Source organism: Amblyomma mixtum, chromosome 2 (assembly GCF_055824585.1).
Source record: "Amblyomma mixtum isolate Tamu chromosome 2, ASM5582458v1, whole genome shotgun sequence".
In the NCBI taxonomy this organism is placed as follows: Eukaryota; Metazoa; Arthropoda; class Arachnida; order Ixodida; family Ixodidae; genus Amblyomma; species Amblyomma mixtum.
Window position 1 is genome coordinate 306,807,812 of NC_143013.1, and position 21,341 is coordinate 306,829,152.

Here is a 21,341-nt window from a genome sequence, read left to right on the forward strand (position 1 = left end):
CTGGAAACGCATAATCAGCCATCTTGTTTGGGACAAGATTGTTATGCGGAAAAGCGCACTTACGGAATTTTGAATATCCCTTCTTGTTAGGCGGGAAAGCGCACTTGCAGAATTTTGAATATCCTTTATTGTCTCCAACTGAATCCAGATGGGCTCAAGTGGTTTTGTGCCCAATGGGTGGTGAACACACAACCGACAACCGGTTTTTCGAACAATTTGTTTTAATATGGAAATTTCCAGACGGACCCACTGTTTGACTGGGAGTGGAAGGGCCTCTGCAGGCACACTCACTCAGGGGCAGCGGTACGACCAGCAAGCAGCAGACGGCCGCGGCCGCCAGGGAGGCGGCCAGGACATCGCGGCGGCCCCGGCGCACGACCAGCGCGTACGCGGCCAGCGGCGTTATCAACGCGACCGCGATAGGCGGCCAGCTGCCGCTCACGGCGCTGAGGTCGATCGCGATCCCGTAGAACGTGATGGAGCACGCGAACCTGCACGCGCACACCGCAGGCACTCGAGCGACTAACCCTGAAGCCCAGGCTGCGAGTAAATATCCCTTTAACCAGCACAGACATGATTGGTTTGGTTTGGTTTATTGGGGTTTAACGCCCCGAAGCAACTCAGGCTATGGTGGTCGAAATTTCCGGAGCCCTTCACTACGGCGTCTCTCATAGTGAAGGGCTCCGGAAATTTCGAACCCCAGGTGGTCGAAATGATTCGAGAGTCAATAATTGCGTGCCTCGATGCCAGCGCCGACGTATACCTCTTATAAAAATGGTCTATAGACAGTCTACCGACTTCTTATTGACTCTATTGGCTTCCTATTGCTTTTTGTCTATTCATAGTCTATAGACTGTAGATAAAAGTCTACTAAACGTATGTGGCCATAAATCTATAGATTGCCGACTGACTGTCTATGGGATTTGCATTGCCTACAGACTGTTCTCTAGGATTTGTCTATAGACAGTCTATAGACTTTATAGACAGAAATCTATAGACACTCTATAGACTGTATAAAATGTTTTTGTAAGGGTAGGGGCTAATTGGGCTGCCTTTACGGCATCTCCCCAGCCCATTTACATTTCAACTTTCAACCGAAATTAGACAGCTGTTAAGGGCCTAATAAAATTTTCAGTTGATAGTCAGCGCTTGTTTGTTTGCGTATTTCTTCCCCTGTCTTAGTTTTTCGCGCTGTACATAATGTTAAGGGTGTCCCGGTTCTGCGGCGTCGGCTGCGTTGGCGTAACGCGAAAGAGAAACCACGTGGGAAACGAGAAGCTAAAGAGTAAGGCGTCCTCTTTGCGCCGCATAGCGTACTAGTTATTGCGTTCGCTCCTATGTTCTCTCTTCTGGGTAGAGAGGGTGTCACTGTGTGGCGCGGTGAACGGCGAAGTAAATACATAGTCAGTAGTTATTAAATTTCTCAATTAAACGAAGATTTCCCGTCTAGAAGAAGTACTTTATACAACATTCTATATACGAACGAAAGTTCCATTAGCTGCCGTGCTCCCAAGACTGTCGGTAATAAGACACCATCTACAGGGTCGCAAAAATAGGTACACAGTCTAAAGCATTTCAGTATATAGGTACGGACGCTTCACTAGTTTCGCGGCTCGTCCACCGACGATACGCATTGCAGCTGAGCGCAACATCCGCTTCCGCTGCTTGGGCCAATCGGTGAAGCACTTGAAAGAACTAATCCGTCGAGTGATCCAAATAAGGATATCAGCCCTACTTATACGCGAGGCAATGAGGTCATGCACACAGAACAAGCTCGAAAGGAAGAGCGCCGCAAGCGGGCGTTGCTGAAACTATAGCGGACGCACTGTTGTTGCTCGCACCCACCAGCAGAAGGACAGGCCCATGGTAGAGAGCTGGTACTGGGTGACCACGATGACCAGCAGGGCCCAGGAGTGCTTCTCCGACTCCTCCAGCTCGTGCGCCTGCTGAAGGTGTGCAGTACGGCCGCTAACGCTCCTCCTCTCGCTTCGACACGGTCATCAGAGCCAACATTCAAAAAAGCATCGCCAAGAACAAAGTCACAGTTGCTGCATATTGCGCAAGCTAGTTCGACGCAATCGTTCTCTGTGGTGGATCAGTGGCTATGGCGCTTCGAGGTCGCGGAATCGGGTACCGGCCGCGGTAATAACATCTTGCTAAAGGTGAAATGCCTTAACGTCGATATCCTATGCGATGCTAGTCACGGTACAGAACTGCAGTCGGTCGAAACCCTCGATAGCGGCGCCTCCGCCTGTCCATTAGAGAAAAATGTTCAGCGCGAAATTTTCATTGGCCCACATTTTGTCGGCGGTTTCAGTTTGAGAAATGCATAGTAGAAGAACTCTGAGGCGATCCTCGGTGACCCGTCTGAACGTTTTCTGTTTCTGCTGATTGTGTTTTAGCTCGTGCCCATATATGCAAAATTGATCACCCTCTACTTAGCACTCATAGATCGCTGGGTGTACTGATAGCACTATTAGTTGGCGCAGTGTTCCAACAGTTAAGCGATGAGCCACTGCCCCGGCAGATGGCTGTTTCTATCACAGTCACCGGTGGGGCTTGTGAGAGCCAGGTTAACTGCCACCTGCCACGGTGGACAGGTTGCGATGACGTCACAAGGTTCGCACGCGTCATGGCTGTCGCCATTTCCGTCTGCAGTGACCGTTATCGTTGCTCTGCCTTGCATGGAGCAGCAGAAAATTTTGGGCCACAGCGCCGGGGGTATGCGTGTTTTAGAAATTCTAAAAACTGATCCGGATATTACTTACGGCGGGCTACCCGCCTCTCAATAATTGGGGAGCCTAAGAACAATAGTTAAAGAGTAAAATATTCAATATTAGTTAAACGTCCTGCTATTTAGCACGTTTTTGCTGTGTTTTGAAACTATGATGCGCTCACCGCTATCAGTGATATGCCGAAAAAATCGCTCTTCCAACTCAGAATGCCTATTTTTAATAATCGTGTGAAGTTTTGAGGTGAAACACTCTTTATACGTTGTGCACACCCGACGCTTGCATATTGTTCAAGAGGCAGCGCGAACCAATGGCGCGAACTCCCCGCACACTCTCGTAACAGTGCCAGCGGCCGACAGAGGGCGTTAGCGGCAAATGGTTTCCTTACCTTCGCCCTGCGGCGGCCCGGGGTCTTTGGGCTGGGCTGCTCGTCTTCGCGGTGCAGCATCTGCAGCGGCTCCTGGCGCAGGCGCTCCCGGACGCGCACGATGCGCTTGCGCGGCACGCGGTTGCGACGCAGGATGACCGACACCGACCGCACGGCCTCGCGCACGCGCAGTGTGGTGATGAGCCAGCGAGGAGACTCCGTCAACAGCCTGCGTGCGCATTAATGGGCTGACCGCACAGCGAAAGCGGAGGCAGCATTGTACTATCGGGCATACCCTTTCCACATTCTTGCTGACCGGGGCTACCGAGCCGGAGTTCCCGGGTTCGAACCCGGCCGCGGCGGCCGCGTTTCGATGGAGGCGAAACGTGCTGTGCGATGTAAATGCACGTTACAGATCGCCAGGTGGTCGAAATTACTTCGGAGCCCTCCACTACGGCCACTCCCCCTTGCCCCCCCCCCCCCCCCCCCCCTTCCGGACGCCCATGGCCTCAAGCTACAGGTACGACAAATATATTTCGCAGCCGCAACCTGTCGCAAGAACTCTGTAATCAGTGAGCACGCTCATAATTTACGGTTATAAAGCACTTTGCCGATGTCTGCGTGCAAGACATCGGGAAACACTGGGAAACACTGGAGAATAGCTCACACGGAGAGACGCAAGTCGACGTCATTTCGTAGAAAACCTCGCGTACTTTTCGATATTCACTGCCTCGCACCCAAGACGAAGCCCCACAGCAAATAAGGGGAGAACCTCGAACGAATCCTTAACCTTTGTCTTCCACTTTTGACGCCACAACTATTGATTGATTGATTGATTGATTGATTGATTGATTGATTGATTGAGTGAGTGAGTGAGTGAGTGAAAGCTAGTGAGTGAGTGAGTGAGTGAGTGAGTGAGTCAGTGAGTGAAAAATTTATTGAAAGAATGGGAATTCTCGGAGTCGTGGGTGGTCCGCCTATTCCGGAAGCCCATTGGCCTGCGCCGGAGCGTGGGCCCTGAGAACTAGTTTTCTTTGCTGGTCGGGGTCCTCGCTGTGCAGAATGGCCTCCTACTGCTCCAAATTGCGATTAGGAAGTCTGTCAATAGCGGGACTTAATTGGCTTGCCCACACCATGTAGAGATATTGAAAACATATTTTGGAGGTGTTGATCGGTTAGCGCAAGTGGCCTGCAAAGTGCCGACGTAGGACAGCGAAGAAAAAGTGTGGTTGTCATGCGCGCCATTTCGCCAGAACACACACAGCGGAGGACGAGGGCCAAAAGCCAGCAGCGGAAATGCTTTCTCAGTCCAAGGTCGAGCGCGGGCGGAAGTCGAACGGAGAGTAGCCGGTTTGGTCCGTTGGTTGTATCCCCACGTATTCAATGAGGCCCCGAACCCCTGCATCCCGCCTCCGCCCGACGGCGAATGGAAGGGCGACTGACCAGAAGCCGGCCAGGAGGAGCGTGGTGGGCAGCATGACGATGATCTGCGCCGTCCTCCAGTCTTGCGCCTGGGCCACGATCACGTTGACTGCCAGCACGCCGGCGAAGTAGCCGTACAGCACGGCCATGCCGTACAGCGCCCGCTGCTGCAGCGCCACCAGTTCCACCACTGCCGCAGAGAGAAGCAGCTGCAGACCGCCATCGCGGAGTCTCTCTTCTCTGGAATCGCCTTCCACAGCGACAGCTCTCGTATGGGAAGCCTTCACAGCAAAGCGGAGACGTCCTACCGAGGCACAAAACACTTCGCACAGTGTCAACAATACTTAGCAGGAACACGCAAGAGCGTGGCTCTGCGCTTCGCGCGGATGTTACGGGGCGCCACCTGAGCGAGACACTCGCAGCTGGCATTGCAGGGAGCGCAGAGCCACGCGTTCGCGTGTTCTATTATACTGTAAACAAGAATCAAACTCAGCAGGAGTTTAAATGGTTGACGTCTCTCTTTAAACTCCATATCAACATGGAGGAGTAATGTGGTAAATAAGCCGCTTGACTTCCTTCGTTTATCGATAAAGCATCCTCAAGTTCGAAATGCAGTAAAAAAAGCACAATTTTCACCGTCTGCACCACCACCTACAACGTAAACAAAAATAAACCAAAAGCAGAGTTTAAATGGTTGGCGTCACCCTTTAAACGCCATATGCGGAAGCATTCACTCCATCAATATGGAGCAGAAATGTGATAAGTGACCTATTTTACTTCCTGCACTGAATAGTGGGGCATTAAAGATGACTTCTTCTTAACCCCCATTTTTAGATAGTTTCTTGATCTCAATGCTCCACAATATACATGGTGTAAAAAAAAATTTTGCGCCGTCCGCACCGCCACCTAGCGTCTTATCTGCTTGTGGTCAGTCGTGTAATTATGGCGGTGAGTTGACACTGCTTCTGCCCACTATTGTAAAGGGTCTGGCCGCGGGTCTGGCCCTGTCATAAGTGGGACATTGTGCCGTTGAGAGAACAGAATTGTCTGACGCGGCCTTACTGATGGAGCTTACTCGTCGTAAAGTTCAGAGCTTGTTTCATGACACAAAAACAATAAATCCTTCCATCTCCACCACCTAAGTATACGGCTGAACGGGTATCCCTTTAATGACCCACCTTCGGCCGGTGTACGTGAGGCATCAGACCCCAAGGACTGCATACAGCGATCCATGCATGTATATAGCGTACTCACACAGGACGTAGTTGGTGTAGGTGAGCGCCGCCGAAGACGCCGCCACGAGGAAGCGGAAGGCGATGAAGAGGACCAGGTTCTCGACGCTGTACATAGAGACGCCCGCCACTTCCAGGACCAGGGCGGAGAGGCACACCACCGGCTTGCGGCCGACCCTGTGGAGGGGCAGCCGCCATTTTAACCACCGCTGCGCTGCCCACTCCCGTTATACGAATGCGCGATACCTCACATTGGCCCTGCCGGTTATAGATGGCCACGACGGGAGGATCCATCTTGTTAATTGTGATTTCCTGCTTTTCCATTTTCAGAGAGTTTTGCATCGGCGGCTCATCCGTCGCGGTGGTTCAATGGTTACTGCGTTTGTCTAGCACAAGGACGCAATATCAAACTACGGCAGCGCAGTCTACATTTCGATGGAGGCAAAATGCAAAAGGTTCCCGTGTGTCGTGCGATGCCAGAGAAAGTTAGTGAACCTCAGGTGGTTGAAATAATCCGGTGCCGTCCACTGTACGGCGCTTCGTTCTCTTCCTTGTTTCACTCCCTCTTCACACCTCCCCACATGGCGACGTCTGCTGAGCTGGAGTGCCGAGGATCGAACGCGGCCGCGGTGCCCGCGTTTCGATGGAGGCGAAACGCAAATGGCGCCCGTGTGCTGTGCCATGTCAGAGCACGATGAAGATCCCCATGTGGTCGAAATTATTCCGGAGACCTCCACTAGGTCACCTCTTCCTCTATTTCCTCTTTCACTCCAGCCTCCTTCCCTTCCGTCACAGCGCGGTTGACGTGTCCATCGAAAGTGAGAAATTATTGCAGCTCATTTCCTGCCCCCAGAGCTAATTTTCATTTTCGATTGGCTCAATTTTTGTCATCTGGCGGCATTCATCATCCCTCCTACCGCTTGTATCGGAGGGATGATGCATTTCGATACAAACGAGAAAGGCACGCGCTATTTAGGCAGGCACTAGAGGGACGGAATTGGCCAAGTCCCCGTCAGTCTCGTGCTCTGTGTTATGACAAGCAGTGCAAATTGGAGGTCAATGAGAGGGGCCTTTGTCCTGCTGTGGATGTAGCTAGGCTGATGATGATGATGATGATGATGGTGGTGAATAGCGCAACAGACTTTTGCCTTCCGCGTGCCAGTAGCCGGGAAGGAAAGAGGAGAAGGGAGGGACCCAAGGCGAAAGTTTGAAAAGTTTGAAAAGTATTTATTTGTAGTGTCTCTACATACACTTCAGGAAGGAGGCCAAAAGGCGTGGTGCCTGACGAGGGCCTTCCTCCCTGGGGTAAGCAAATTGCATTCAGCATATATACACACAAAATACACAAGTGCAATAAATGTAGCAGTCGCCATAACATTTGTTGGCATGTAAAGTGTGAAAAGCAGAAGTGGCAAAATTGGTGTAAGCAAGAAATATCAGCGAATGATAGAAAAGCTTTGGAGAAGAAAATGGCTCGTAAACTGAACATTTAAAACTTTTTTCATTCTCTTCGAGTCCTTTGTTCTTGTTTTTTTTTTCTGTCGGATCAAGTTTTCTAGGTATATCTCAGAAAGGTATGTATAGGCAGCATCAGGCATGACCGCACGTCGATTTTTATTTGCTGCTACAGGCAATTGGTACTTAATGCGACATCAAAAATTCACCGAAATTTACGATATAACCTAATGCGAAATTTGAGTGGAGCTCTCTAGGTGCTTTGATTTTGCGATATATTGCTACATGAGCTATGTGCTTCTGCTTTGGCGGCGCGAACGGCTGGGAATGAGGCTCCGGATGCATGTTTCTAGGGAGAGGAGTCGTGTCGAACCTGGACCTCTGCTCTTTCGGAATAGCTTGCCTTGTTCTGGTGAGGTGGGGGAGTTCGATTCCAAAGTCATTCGACACCCTGCGCCCTGTTGCAGTCCCCGCTGATCTAACGTATTGACTTTTTAAATCAGTTTTACAAAAATGACCTTTCACAAAATAGACAAGCCCACGTTAGAATTGCAGACATTAGGTCCCAGCCAATCCATATGGGCACCGGGGGTACGGCATTGCCCTCATGGAATTACGGGACGAACTTGAAGAATTAAGAGGACATTCGGAACGCAGTCTATGCAGATGACATCGCAATTTGGACAACCAGGGGTAATTTAAAAAGAATGGAAGAGACACTTCAAGAAGCAGCCCCCAAATTTCAATGTTATGCGGAGCAGCGCGGCTTACGCTGCTCTCCTGAAATATAAGTACTACTTATATTGAGACAGAGGGGGGAGGTAGAAATCAAAGTACACGACGCTGTCGTTCCAGAGGTGGAGACGGTGCGAATCCTAAGATTATTAATTAGTAGTAAGGGAGGCAGTGCTGTAATAAGTATAAGGTCCGCACCATATGTGAACAAATAATTCGAGTGGTCTCTCGCATAATTACTAGGAAATTAGGGATGATGGAAAAAGATTCTGTTCGCCCAATTCAGGCTTTCATGATTAGTGTTTATGGCTCCATACCTTCAGTGCTTTGATGTAATATTCAGACAAGCGTAAAGCACAGCGACTATCTGACAAAACATCCACAAAACGTGTGTAGCATTCTTGGAAAAAAAAATTTCGATTATTTGAATATTGTAAGGTAATGTTATGGAAACATTGAAGATAATTGTCTATTTTGTCGATGCGTAGCAAAATCTTGAAGTTTTTCAATCGCTCGCATCGAGCAGGCAAGACTGCCATAGAAAACCAACGGGGAGCGTTTTTACGATACAAAAAAACGGCAATAGCAAAAAAAAAATTAAAGCTTGCCGAGGGGAGATCTGCAGACTTAATTATTTCTATTGTGAAATCTTACAAAAAATGAAAAAATTGCGTTCATAAACTCTTTCCCGCTGAAAATGCATTTGTCCAGAATTGCTGGGTATGCTCCTGCGCTAGACTATGCTTACCTGTCGGCACAGAGGCCAGACACGGTGAGGCCGAAGAAAGTGCCGAGCATGAAGACGTTTTCGCCCGCGGTGTACAGCCATGCCCGGTCGCACGTCAAGTCCCACTGCGAGAAAAGTCACCGAGGACAGTTAGAAGTTGGCCTCGATACGGCAACGCGTTCTAATCATGAAGATACCACTCTCAGCAAAAACGGAGCTTTTATGAGCTCGAAAAGACGAAGAAACGAAATACAGGTGTCACCATAATCAGCCGAACCGGGAACTAAAATGCGTGCGTCGACAGCGATTTTCGTGCGGATCCCAGAGGCTACGCTACACTGCAATTCACTTCAAAACGGTGGCAACCCACTCTTTACGGTAAGGACGTCGCAAGATTGAATCGATCGGCGGAAAGATTTTTAATTGCAATTATCTCAGCCATAAATGCTGCTTATTTTGCTACCGGACAAACGCTGAGCCAGAGAATTTTTAGTTAGAGCAATCACTGCATGAGGTTGTCTTCATTGTTACTTTAAGAAACTTTGCTCACGCGTATGCATATGTGGCGCGCTTCGGTCCGGTGGGGCCCAGGGTGCCTCGATGTGCCTCCCTTCTTCCCATTTTGGGAGAGAGCGAGGCACGTCTTATACGGGACCATGTAAGGCAAGGTACTTCCACGTAACGCTCGCTTATGGTACGTTGCCACGAGTGATCGGCGTCATGAGCGAGCCGAATTCGCCGCCGTCCAAAACCACGCTTGGTGACGCCGAAAGTCCGACTTCCGAGGGTTTTGTAAACAATGAGGATTCGCTATACTAGCATTGATACACGCGAACGAAACGGCGGCAACTATAGTATTGAGCACGGTGAAGAGCCCATGCTATGTTCCTTGTTGGTACAGCTTACAGAACTACTTCTAACTTACCGTTCACGAGCGATTTTGTTGCTCGTTAATATCTGCTCTCCATGGGCTAAGCGCTCTCAAATGGTAAACAAGGATTTCTCCAGGCCTCTCCTGCTTCGCCGCGTTGGTTTTCAGCACGCTACGGCGTTTACGACTCTGGCGCCATCTCTGAGCGAGCGGCAGCACGATATGAACCCGGTTACGCCGACGGCGAGAGACGCCGCTCAATCCAGGAACGGGCGCTTAGAGCTGTTTTCTAAAAGCACTGAAACTAGCAACTAAGTAACCGTTCCAGAAGCACGCCAAAATATGGCATGATCGTTAGGGACAGGCCAACCGGAGATTTGATGTAAAAGATGAAGCGAATCCTGACATTGTGATTGATGCCGTGCAGTGGATTGCCAGTGGTTCTGCGAATCTTAGTCGTGAATTACAACCTTATAAGACTGCACGGCAAACGCGGCAGGGTCGATCGCGCGAAAGCTCACCTCCTCGATGGTGGTCACCTTGCCGCCGGACGCTTTGAAGGTCCTTCGAGGGCAAAGCAGCGTCTCGTTGCTGACGGCCGGCGCCACGTACACCTCACAGTTGCTGAGCAAGCCATCGGGCCGCCGTGGGATGTTCATCGCCTTCCACTCCTCGAGCGTCGTGTTGGCAGGCGCATCCGGCAGCCGACACCAGTGGGCGACGTCTGCCGGCGTGACGATGATGTAGAGAAGCGAGTGCATGGCGGACACCGTCATCGCGAACGTCGAGTAGAACAGCATGGCCCGATGGAAGGGCCCAACGATGCCAAGGATGGCCGAGAGGTCCTCTTCGGGCCAGCATGGCTCCTCTTCCGTGCTATCCGGGCGGGTCGTCCTCGAGGGGCTGCCCGTTGGCGATTTCTGTTGAGACCGCGACACCTGTTGAGATCGCGACATCTGCTAAGGGTGGCCCGGGTGTCGTGCGTGACGTACTTCGTTTGTTTGAAGGGATGCTTCAAGATCAACCCACTTCTAGCTTCAGTAAGGGCTCTGCAAACGCTGTCGAGAGGCGATGGCTGTCCTGGAACACGGATGTCACGCGGCTTCATGAACGTGTCGATGTTCTTCTTCTGTCTCGAGGAAGGGCCTTCGTGCCACGCGGGCTTGCGCACGCCTCTGTTCTTCTTCTCCTCTAAGGCGGGCGTGGTAAGAACAAGGAAACAGAAGTATCCTCATCATCCACCCATAGTAAGCCGCTGAAATAAGCCCCTCATGTTTCTTCCAATTAACCCTCGGCCCTCAGTCCCTAGTGGCTGCGGAGCAGCTGACCGGGGTGGCGGCCAGACCTGTGACGCAGCGGACGGTGCTAAGAATCATTGGCTGCGGACAGGCCGCCATTGGAAACTGAACCTAGCAACGTTTAACGCAAGAACCTTATCCAGTGAGGCTAGTTTAGCAGTGCTGTTGGAGGAATTAGCGGGTATTAATTGGGATGTTATAGGGCTTAGTGAGGTTAGAAGGACAGATGAGACGTATACAGTACTAATGGGCGGGCACGTACTGTGCTATCGTGGATTAGCAGACAGACGAGAACTAGGCGTGAGATTCCTCATCAATCAGGATATAGCTGGCAACATAGACGAGTTTTATAGCATTAACGAGAGGGTGGCAGCTATCGTAATTAGGCTTAATAAGAGGTATAAGCTGGAAGTGGTTCAGGCCTACGCGCCTACATCAAGCCATGACGACCAGACCGTTAAAACTTTCTATGAAGACGTGGAATCGGCGGTGACCAAAGTAAAATCGCAGTACACTGCACTGATGGGCGACTTCAATGCGAAGGTAGCCAAGAACCAAGCTGGAGACCAGGCGGTAGATGACTATGGCATAGGTTCTAGGAATAGCAGGGGAGAGTTATTAGTAGAGTTCGCAGAAAGAAATAATTTACGGATCATGAATACCTTCTTCCGCAAACAAGCCAACAGGAAATGGACGTGTAAGAGCCCCAATGGTGAGACTAAAAATGAAATAGACTTCATACTGTGCGCTCAGCCTGGCATCGTAGAGGATGTGGAGGTCATCGGAAAGGTCCGTTGTAGCGACCACAGAATGGTAAGGTCTCGCATTAGCTTAGATTTGAAAAGGGAAAGCAGGAAATTAGTGAAGCGGAAGTCTATTAACGAGTTAGCATTAAGAAGGAAAGTAGATGAATTCAGGATTTTGCTGCAGAACAGATTTTACGCTTTAACTGAAGATGACGACCATAATGTTGAAACAATGAACAATCGTCTCACAGACATCATAACGGAGTACGCCGTAGAAGTAGGCGGTAGGATGGTTCGACAGGATACCGGGAAGCTATCTCAGGAGTCTAAAGATCTGATTAATAAACGGCAACGCATTAGGACGTCTAACTTCATAGATAGAATAGAACTAGTAGAGTTGTCGAAGTTAATAAATAGGCGCAAGGTAGCCTACATCAGGAAGTTTAACATGGAGTAAATCGAGCATGCTCTAAAGAGCGGAGGTATCCTAAAAGCACTGAAGAGAAAACTAGGCATACGTAAAAATCAGATGTATGCGATAAGAGACAAAGAGGGCAATGTCATTAGCAATATGGATAAGATAGTTAAAGCAGTCGAAAATTTTTACACAAATCTATACAGTAGCGATTGCAATCAGAATGTTACTGAGAGAGGCAGTAGAGCACAGAAATGGGAGATCCCGCCAATAACAAATAAGGAAGTAAAGAAAGCCTTAGGAACAATACCGAAAGGGAAAGCAGCTGGTGAGGATCAGATAACAGCAGATTTGTTGAAGGATGGAGGAGAGATTGTGCTCGAAAAGTAGCCACCCTGTATACGCAATGTCTTGTGACCTCGAGCGTACCTACAGCTTGGAAAAACGCTAACATTATCTTAATTCATAAGAAAGGAGAAGTCAAGGACTTGAAGAATTACAGACCGATCAGCTTATTGTCTGTTGCCAACAAGGTATTTACTAAAGTTATCGCTAATAAGGTCAGGACAACCTTAGACTTCAATCAACCAAATGACCAGGCAGGCTTTCGTAAAGGATACTCGACAATAGACCTTATTCACGCGATCAATCAGGTGATAAAGAAATGCGCAGAATATGACCAGCCGCAATATATAGCGTTCATTGATTACGAGAAAGCATTCGACTCAGTAGAAACCTCAGCAGTCATGCAGGCATTGCGGAATCAGGGTGTATGAGAGTGTTATGTGAAAATATTGGAGGATATTTATGACGATTGCCCAGCTACCATAGTTCTTCATAAAGTCAGCAATAAAATTCCAATAAGGAAAGGTGTCAGGCAGGGAGACACGATCTCGCCTATATGATATTCACTGTCTGTTTACAGGAGGTAATCAGGGACCTGAAATGGGAACAGTTGGGGATAAGAGTTAATGGAGAATACCTAAGTAATTTGCGATTCGCTGATGACATTGCCTTGCTAAGTCACTCAGTAGATGAACTGCAAAGCATGATCACTGAATTAGACAGACAGAGCAGAACGGTGGGGCTAAAAATTAACATGCAGAAAACCAAAGTAATGTTCAACAGCCTAGCAAGGGAACAGCAGTCCGCAATTGGTAGCCAGGTGCTGGAAGTATAGTAAGAGAATATGCCTATTTAGGGAAGGTAGTGACAGCTGATCCCGATTATGAGAGGGAAATAACTAGAATAATAAGAATGGGGTGGAGCGCATATGGCAGGTTCTCTTAGATCATGTTAGGAGAAGGTAAGTGACGCCAACCAAGTAAAATACAGGAAAAACACGACGTTTCGGGACCGGCTCGGCCCCTTCTTCACGGTGTGACTACGGGCGAGCGCAGCTTGGCTTTTTAAGCCCCTGTGTGGAGGACCTGCGGGTCAATGGCCGCAGCCCATGGACGTAGGATGAGGGGAGAGTCCCCAGGGAACGATTAACATTCTCTCGTGTTTGCTGTATGTGCCACGACTCGAGTAGAAGCCTCCTGCGTGGGTTAGCTTCCGTTTCCAACCCACGCAGGAGGCTTCTACTCGAGTCGTGGCACATACAGCAAACACGAGAGAATGTTAATCGTTCCCTGGGGACTCTCCCCTCATCCTACGTCCATGGGCTGCGGCCATTGACCCGCAGGTCCTCCACACAGGGGCTTAAAAAGCCAAGCTGCGCTCGCCCGTAGTCACACCGTGAAGAAGGGGCCGAGCCGGTCCCGAAACGTCGTGTTTTTCCTGTATTTTACTTGGTTGGCGTCACTTACCTTCTCCTAACATTAAATTTCCCAACCAGACAGATTTCTGTCGAATGTTTTCTTTTGACTCTTAGATCATGAATGGCAGTTTACCAGTATCCCTCAAGAGAAAAGTATACAACAGCTGTATCTTATCGGTACTCACCTATGGGGCAGAAACGTGGCGGCTAACACAGAGGGTTCAGCTTAAGTTAAGGACAACGCAGAGAGCTATGGAAAGAAAAATGATAAGTGTAACGTTAAGAGATCTGAAGCGGGCGGAGTGGGTGAGTGGATGAGATTAAGAAGTTTGCGGGGATACGGTGGCCGCAACTGGCTTAGGACAGGGTTAATTGGAGTTATATGAGAGACGCCTTTGCTCTTCAGTGGGCATAGTCGGGCTGCTGATGATGATGCGCCAGCCCTGGTATCGATTTTTATAGCGGCAAAAAGTTAGGTGGGCGGATGAGATTAAGAAATTTGCTGGAATACGGTGGCCGCAACTGGCAGAGAAGGACAGGGTTAATTGGAGAGACATGGGAGAGGCCTTTGCCCTGCAGTGGGCGTAGTCAGGCTGATGATGATGATTATGATTCCGTGTCATCTGACGGACGTGGAGTTTCAGAGGGTGACTTTGACTGAATCCCCTTCGTCTGCTCGATCAGTGCATCCTGTTTATTTCCACTACTGGAAACCGGTCCGCGTAGGCTGTTGCAGCTACTTAAACAGCGCAACCATGGCACAGAACGCTAGAGTAAGGCATGTTCGAAATACGGCGAAAAACAAACGTCACAAGTAATATACGTTGACACAACGTTCGAGAGGAAGCTGCTGCTTGCTTTGCAGCACAACATAAGTCTTTACAACAAGGATAGCTGCTTGATATTGCTGTTCTCTCTTTCGTGATGTCGTTTTCACGCTGAGGCCCGTACTTTCACTCTCGCAGCGTTAAGAGACTGGAAGAGAGAACGGGTCAGGGAACAAATGCGAGTTAATGATATCGTAGTTGAAATGAAGAAGAGATGGGCATGGGCATGGGCGGACGTAATTCGAAGGCACGATCACCGATGGGTTTTCATGGGTTCCGAGAGAAAGCAAGCTTAACAGGGGGCGGGGGAGAGAAAGTCAGGTGGGCAGATGAGATTTGGAAGTTTTCGGGGATAAGCCGGCCGCAGGTGGCACATGACAGGGTTAACTGGAGGTGAGGGGGCCCTTTGTTCTGCAGTGGACATAGTTGAGCTGACGACGATGTTTGACTTACCCGAACATCTAATCTCTGCTAAGGTGGTTCTTTACACCGACCTATATGAACCGAATATTAAAGCTAGCAACTAATTACCGAACGTACTGTCTTTGTCCGGCCAACAGGGTTCGCTGTCGAGCCGTAATGCAAAAAATTACACTTCTGCATTCCAACTAGAGTTGCGGGAATAGGCTTCCGCTGACTTAACTCCAAAAGCTCCAAGCCTTTAGAGAGTGAAGATACCTCTCCTCCTTGCTACTGTGGAACTCGGAAGTTCATGGCTGGCGCAAGCATGTCACTGAGTGGCTGAACAGTGAACCTTAATTAGGTTGTATAGCCGGACGCTTTTGAAAAAGCCACCGCGGTGGTGGCTTAGTGGTTATGGCGCTCGGCTGCTTACCCGAAAGACGCGGGTTCAATTCCGGCCGCGGCGGTCGAATTGCGATGGCGGTGAAATTCTAGAGGCCCGTGTACTGTGGGATGTCAGTGCACGTTGAAGAACCCCGGGTGGTCGAAATTTCCGGAGCCCTTCACTACAGCGTCCCTCACAGCCTGAGTCGCTTTGGGACGTTAAACCCCATAAACCAACCAACCAGCTTTTGAAAAAGGCTCATAGGCGTGCACACGGAATTGAGGGAGTAGGGATGTCTTAAATTTGGTTCCATATTCCCCTCCGTAGCCCGCAAGAGAAATCGGAAGGCATGAACAAGAAGAAGTAGTAAACGTAAAAAAATAAAGCAACAATGCTTTCTCCAAGTATAGGTATCAAATCAAGCATAATATTCTGAACATTTCGCTGCTATCTAAAGAGGTGCATGCCCAGTCACGCACCTTATTTCGGTCGAAACGACTCGCTACTCACCCCTCGCGTGGTATCGTGTTCACCAACGCTTAGTAACTCGAACGGAGGCCCTCTGAGCATGAGCTCTTTACTGCAACCCCTAGAATTTCCAGCTTCTCGTTACTGATCATTATAATGCCCGTGCACAGTGGTTACAGTATAAGCTAACTCGCTCTACGGGCATCCTTCATTTGCGGTATGGCAATGAAACTTTGTGGCAACGTGCCCCGATTCAGCCAGCAGCTATAGTAATTAGGAAGGCTATTGTGGGAGAGGAGAAACGTAAAGGCTGCATACTTGCAGCCGTAAAATGTCTTTATTGCGCACTTTGTTGCGAGGCTAAGTCTTCCCGCGCTCAGGGCCCCAGCTGCCACTTTTCTTCGTGGCAAGAAGCCGCTTCTGAAACGAGATCATCTTCCCCATATCGGCTCCGGTGGGAACAGCTAGTCGTTGCCGTTCAACATATCGCAGTCTTTGTCGGAACATGGTACGTGTTTCCTTTATGGCGGCATACGCAATTGGGCGCTCACTCCCAAGTGAAATGTTTCAATGATAGTCACTGTTTAGCTTGTGCTGTGACAAGTATTCTGGACTCGATCGTTACGCGTCATCCGATCAACAGCGTGATGGACAGCCTCTTTCACACTTTGTCGTTTCTGGGCCGTTTTGAGACGGCACGCATTTTTTCTTATTGTGAATTCCTTATAAAGGGCTTTTTTATTCGTTCAGTCCGCATTATTATTATTACTTTTTTAAGAATGCTGCAATTACCTACAGCTGGAGCACCCCTTTTATATAGTTGCGTTATGTGACCAGATAGATACCCAGATGACAGATATTTGCTTAAATTACCTTTAATTATATAACAGGTTGTAAACAACCTTTTAATCAATCCGATATTACCAACCTGAACAAAATGAAAAATATCTGCGCGATCTGGCGCCGACATAAAATGCGCAATGCGGATCGCAGGATAAATGCGTTCACCGCCATTCCGTCATTTTCACAGTTATAGGTTGTTATCCATAACAGTAATGCTGAAATTTCGGCTAGTTGGTCGTCTACTATGAAGAGTGCAGCGGGAAACACAGGGGCGTGACCATGCGCTTTCCATTGCGTTATTTCATAATATTCATAATATGCGCTGTTCTTCATAATATTCATAGCTGCTATATACGATGAAATTACTCCGCAAAACCAACCAAACGCTCTAATAATAACCGCTGCATCTATTCACAAATTACCTGAAGATAACTTGAATCACCTGTTCCAATCTCTGTAATGAATGACGTCGAACAGCGCGAGCATACGACCATGATTCCAGCTCGTCCAATGCTTTGCTCTCGTAATGAATGACTGTATTGTTATTATACAGACAAGGGAAGGGAAAATGAGGGGCTGCTTATGACACACACATGAAGGAAGCCAACAGTCACAGAGACCAAGGAGTAAACGGGAATATTTCAATCTTTTTAAATTAATAGTGTTGGTGAATGGGAAATAAACAACGTAACTATTTTATCACTGAAAGATACTTGATTACAAAACAGACAAAAACAACCACATGACGCCAGTGGGATCCGAACCCACGACCTCCGAATTTATCGTCCGGTGCTCTATGTGGCACTCGCGGTAATCTATAAAGTAGATTACCGCGAGTGCCACACCAATTCTGCATATACCGTCGGCATCTTTTTATTGTCCCTTGCGTTTTTTAGCGCTAGTTACCGTTGTTCATCCAGTATATCGAAAGCACCAACTAGCCCATCTTTCTTCTTTAATCAAGCTCGCCCTCTGCCTAGGAAAGCAGAAAATTGGACTAGTTGATTTATAGTGTGTATATTCCCGCCCTACCCCTCTCCCTTCTTCTATCGCTCCCCCCTTTCTTTCCTTCTCCCTGTCCTCTCCGTCTCATTTTATTCTCGCTGGCCGCAGCTCAGGTGCTTCAGGCTTCGATGGCAGATGCCGCGGCTAGCAACATCTTTTCCCTCCATATTTTATTTTATTATTACCAATAAATAGTTACTAACAACCACAACTAGTTGGTTGATGCGCACACTAAAAAAATTGCGCAGAAACAGGAGGACTAAGCCCAGACAAACACAAGGACGAGCGCTCTCCCCCTCTGCCCTTGTTCACTTTGTGTTATGCTGTCGAGAATCTCATCTTTTTGAAAACGTGTGTGCGGCGAGGTAGTGAACGGGTTAGTTCGGTTTATGATTTGTGGGGATTTAACGTCCCAAAGCGACTCAGGCTATGAGGGACGCCGTAGTGAAGGGCTCCGGAAATTTCGACCACCTGGGGTTCTTTAACATTCACTGACATCGCACAGTACACGGGCCTCTAGAATTTCGCCTCCATCGAAATTCGACCTCCGCGGCCGGGATAGAACCCGCATCTTTCGGGTCAGCAGCCGAGCGACATAACCACTGAGCCACTGCGGCGGCTTGAACGGTTTAGGAATTTCGTTGTGGGGAGACCAGTCTAGTCGGAAAGAGGGGCGGTTCCAATGCTGGCCACCTTTCAAGATCCAGACCGAAATGCAAACAGACCCTATGGGCGTGGTGCGGTGTTGTTTTGATCCAGTGGGCAAAAGGTCTACGAAAAACATTGCAGGACGGTTCGGAGAGATGATGGATACTGTTTGTGACCGGGTATGTGTAGCGGGTAGTGATGCAAAACTATCGATAGTACTATCGATACTATCGATAGTTGATTCACTATCGAACTATCGATGGTAAAAAAGACTATCGATAGTACTATCGATAGTTAGTACTTTCGATAGTAGTATCGATAGTACTATCGATAGCACTTTCGATAGTTATATTGATAGTACAATCGATAGCCGTATCGATACTACTTGTTATATATAGTTCTATCGATTCTATAAAATCAACCACGCGTACCAACTGCATCCTAAACTTGGTTTCCCGTGTGTGTGGTATGGAGATGATGGTATGAGTTAGAGCACTGCACGGGCCTCAATCTGAGGCCCGAGCCCGGCCCGGGCCCGAGACCTGGAGCCCGAGCCCGGCCCAGGCCCGCGGCTTCAAGCCCGGGCCCGGCCCAGGCCCGCTGAATTATCGCTCTAGCGAGCCCGGCCCGGCCCGTGAATCCCGCAGTGAAGCCCAGCCCGGGCCCGGCCCGGCCCGGCCCGTTTCACAGTAACGCTTGAGGCATACTGCTCACTCTGAGCAAGTAGACCGCTACTAGACCGATAATAAACTGGCCGACAATGGTTCGGAAACCGCAGTTTGGCTTGCAGAAAGTTGGCTCTTTTTAACCCAGAAGGAATTGATTAAGAGTAGTGTTCGCAGGCCCTCTTTTGGACAGTGATCTCGTGTAGGTGCGCAAAGATGAACTCGGAAGTTCCGAGAGCCAAATAAAAAGGGCTGCATACGCGAGTAATAGACTACTTTGCATTCCCCCATGATTTTAATCACTTATATTTTGCCGCCCGCGAAGTATAAACATTAAAGCTGCCTAGCAAGCAGTAGTATGACATTTTTTTAGTGAACGCGATCTCACAGGTTGGACTCATAGCCGAACTGGTCGCCTTTCAGCAGAACCGAAAACCTATGAAAGGCTTGAGTATTTCACGATGTGTGTTTTGAAGGCTGTAAGCGTCCTAAACTAATATGTCCTTCCCGAATGCATTTCTAATAGCGTATAGGTATGTTTTGGGATGACGAACGATCAAAGGCCAATTAAGAGCGGCTGAATTTTACTCTTACTGGTGGAGCAGAAGATAACGCCCAAACCATACGTGATAACTTACAGGGCAAAACACTTGTCATGTCAACCAGGCTGAAGAAGCGAGGAGGGATAGATGTGGTTATGAGATGAGATTTACAAACTCTCGAGACCTTTTTTGGCTATTTCATTAACAAAACGTTCCGGTCAGCTGATCAAAAAGAAAACTAAATGCGCTTTAGCTTACGAATTTTCTCACATGAGAAAAATATAGCTATGAAATAAAAGCTATGTTTTTGGGGCTTAAGGGCCCAAGGGGAGTCAAGCTGTGAGAGACACCGAAGCAGAGGGCTCCGGATCATTTCGACCACCTGGGTTTCTTCAACGAGCATTGATACTACAAAGTACATGGCTGTCATGCTTGGCGCCTAAATAGAAATGCGGCCGCCGAGGCTAGGAGAAAACCCTGGTACCCTGGCTCAGTAATCAAGCGCTTTGACCACTAAGCCACCACAGCGTGGAAATAAGGAAATAAATAAGTAAATGAATAAAGCTTGGTTTTTTTCTCACCGCGTACTATAACCCATAGCTCATCCGTATCACTGCTCCAATGCCACAGTTGTGTACTTCACTCTGCAATAGTGGCTGAATAGTCGGACACCAGCCGTTTCTATACGGACCCAAGCCTGGCTAGGGTCCGCAGCGTCCGCAGCTTTAAGCCCGAGCCCGGCCCGGGCCCGCAACTTCAGGCCCGGGCCCGGCCCAGGCCCGGCAAAACAGATCATGTCCCGGCCCGGCCCGGCCCGCGGGCCGGGCCGGGCCCGGGCTTTAGCCCGTGCAGTGCACTAGTATGAGTATCTGACAGGACTCGCCGGTTTTCGCGGCCTACGCGTCAACGAGCTCTGCAGACGTTCCCTAAGTAAAGTTGCTGGATAAAATGTTAGCGTGTGAATGTCCTGTGTGAATGTGCGAAGAGCATTTCTGCAGCAGTTACGTCAGCAAGACGACGTCTGCTGTGCGCGCTGGTGTCGAGTAAGCCAGCACAGCTTGTGCTGTTTCTTCTTTCGTCGGATGCAGTTTCGGGTATTTTTCCCAACTGTCCCAGTGCACGTTAAAGAACCACAGCTGGTCGAAATTTACCCGGAGACCTTCACTACGGCATCCCTCATAGCTTGAGTCTCTTAGGAACGTTAATTTTCATGAGACCGTGAAACCAATCAGGTATCGCAAATGTTTTGGTTATATCGCTGGCCAACAAATGCATAATATGAATATTGTTACTATAGATAGTGTTACTAGCGATAGTGTTATTAGCGATAGTACCGCTATCAATAGCAAAACTATCGATAGCGGTACTATTACGAGTAATACTATCCGTAGCAACATTATCGACAGTAATACTATCGATTCTACTATCGATAGTAATACTATCGATAGTTCTTTTACACTATCGATAGTCAATTTTCCGATAGTTTTGCATCACTAGTAGCGGGCCACTCAGAAATATGGGTTCGGTGTCAGCCGGGACCTTTACATGAAGGGCAGAGGGCTTCGAGGAGGACGCCGAGGAAGGAGGGCGCCGGAGGAAGGAAAGAACACGAGTTTGAAGACTTCTTATCAGGCAAAGTCTAGGTTTTCGTGACATCTTTGAGTTGGGATGTATAAGGAGAGATGGAGTGTGTAACTGACTAATCACTTGCTAAAACTTGAATTATTTTATTTTTCCCCTTTTTCGTCGGCGTCCATTTTTACGTTTCAATATGAGCGTCCCCGGCGAAACGAG

At 48.8% G+C, this 21,341-nt stretch overlaps 1 protein-coding gene across 1 annotated transcript in view; it reads right to left on the reverse strand.

Annotated features, from left to right (window-relative positions):
• The window catches only part of LOC149364834 (solute carrier family 22 member 7-like), a 22,292-nt gene extending 11,576 nt beyond the window's left edge, over positions 1-10,716 (reverse strand). The window contains exons 1-7 of the mRNA XM_089568762.1: positions 10,063-10,716; positions 8,692-8,795; positions 5,776-5,930; positions 4,543-4,711; positions 3,121-3,328; positions 1,846-1,943; positions 292-491 (exon numbers count right to left, since the gene is read on the reverse strand). Of these exons, the coding sequence (XP_089424888.1) occupies positions 292-491; positions 1,846-1,943; positions 3,121-3,328; positions 4,543-4,711; positions 5,776-5,930; positions 8,692-8,795; positions 10,063-10,497 (1,369 nt within the window). The 5' untranslated portion in view covers positions 10,498-10,716. The remainder of the gene's footprint in view (positions 1-291; positions 492-1,845; positions 1,944-3,120; positions 3,329-4,542; positions 4,712-5,775; positions 5,931-8,691; positions 8,796-10,062) is intronic.
• Between the last annotated feature and the right edge of the window lie 10,625 nt (positions 10,717-21,341).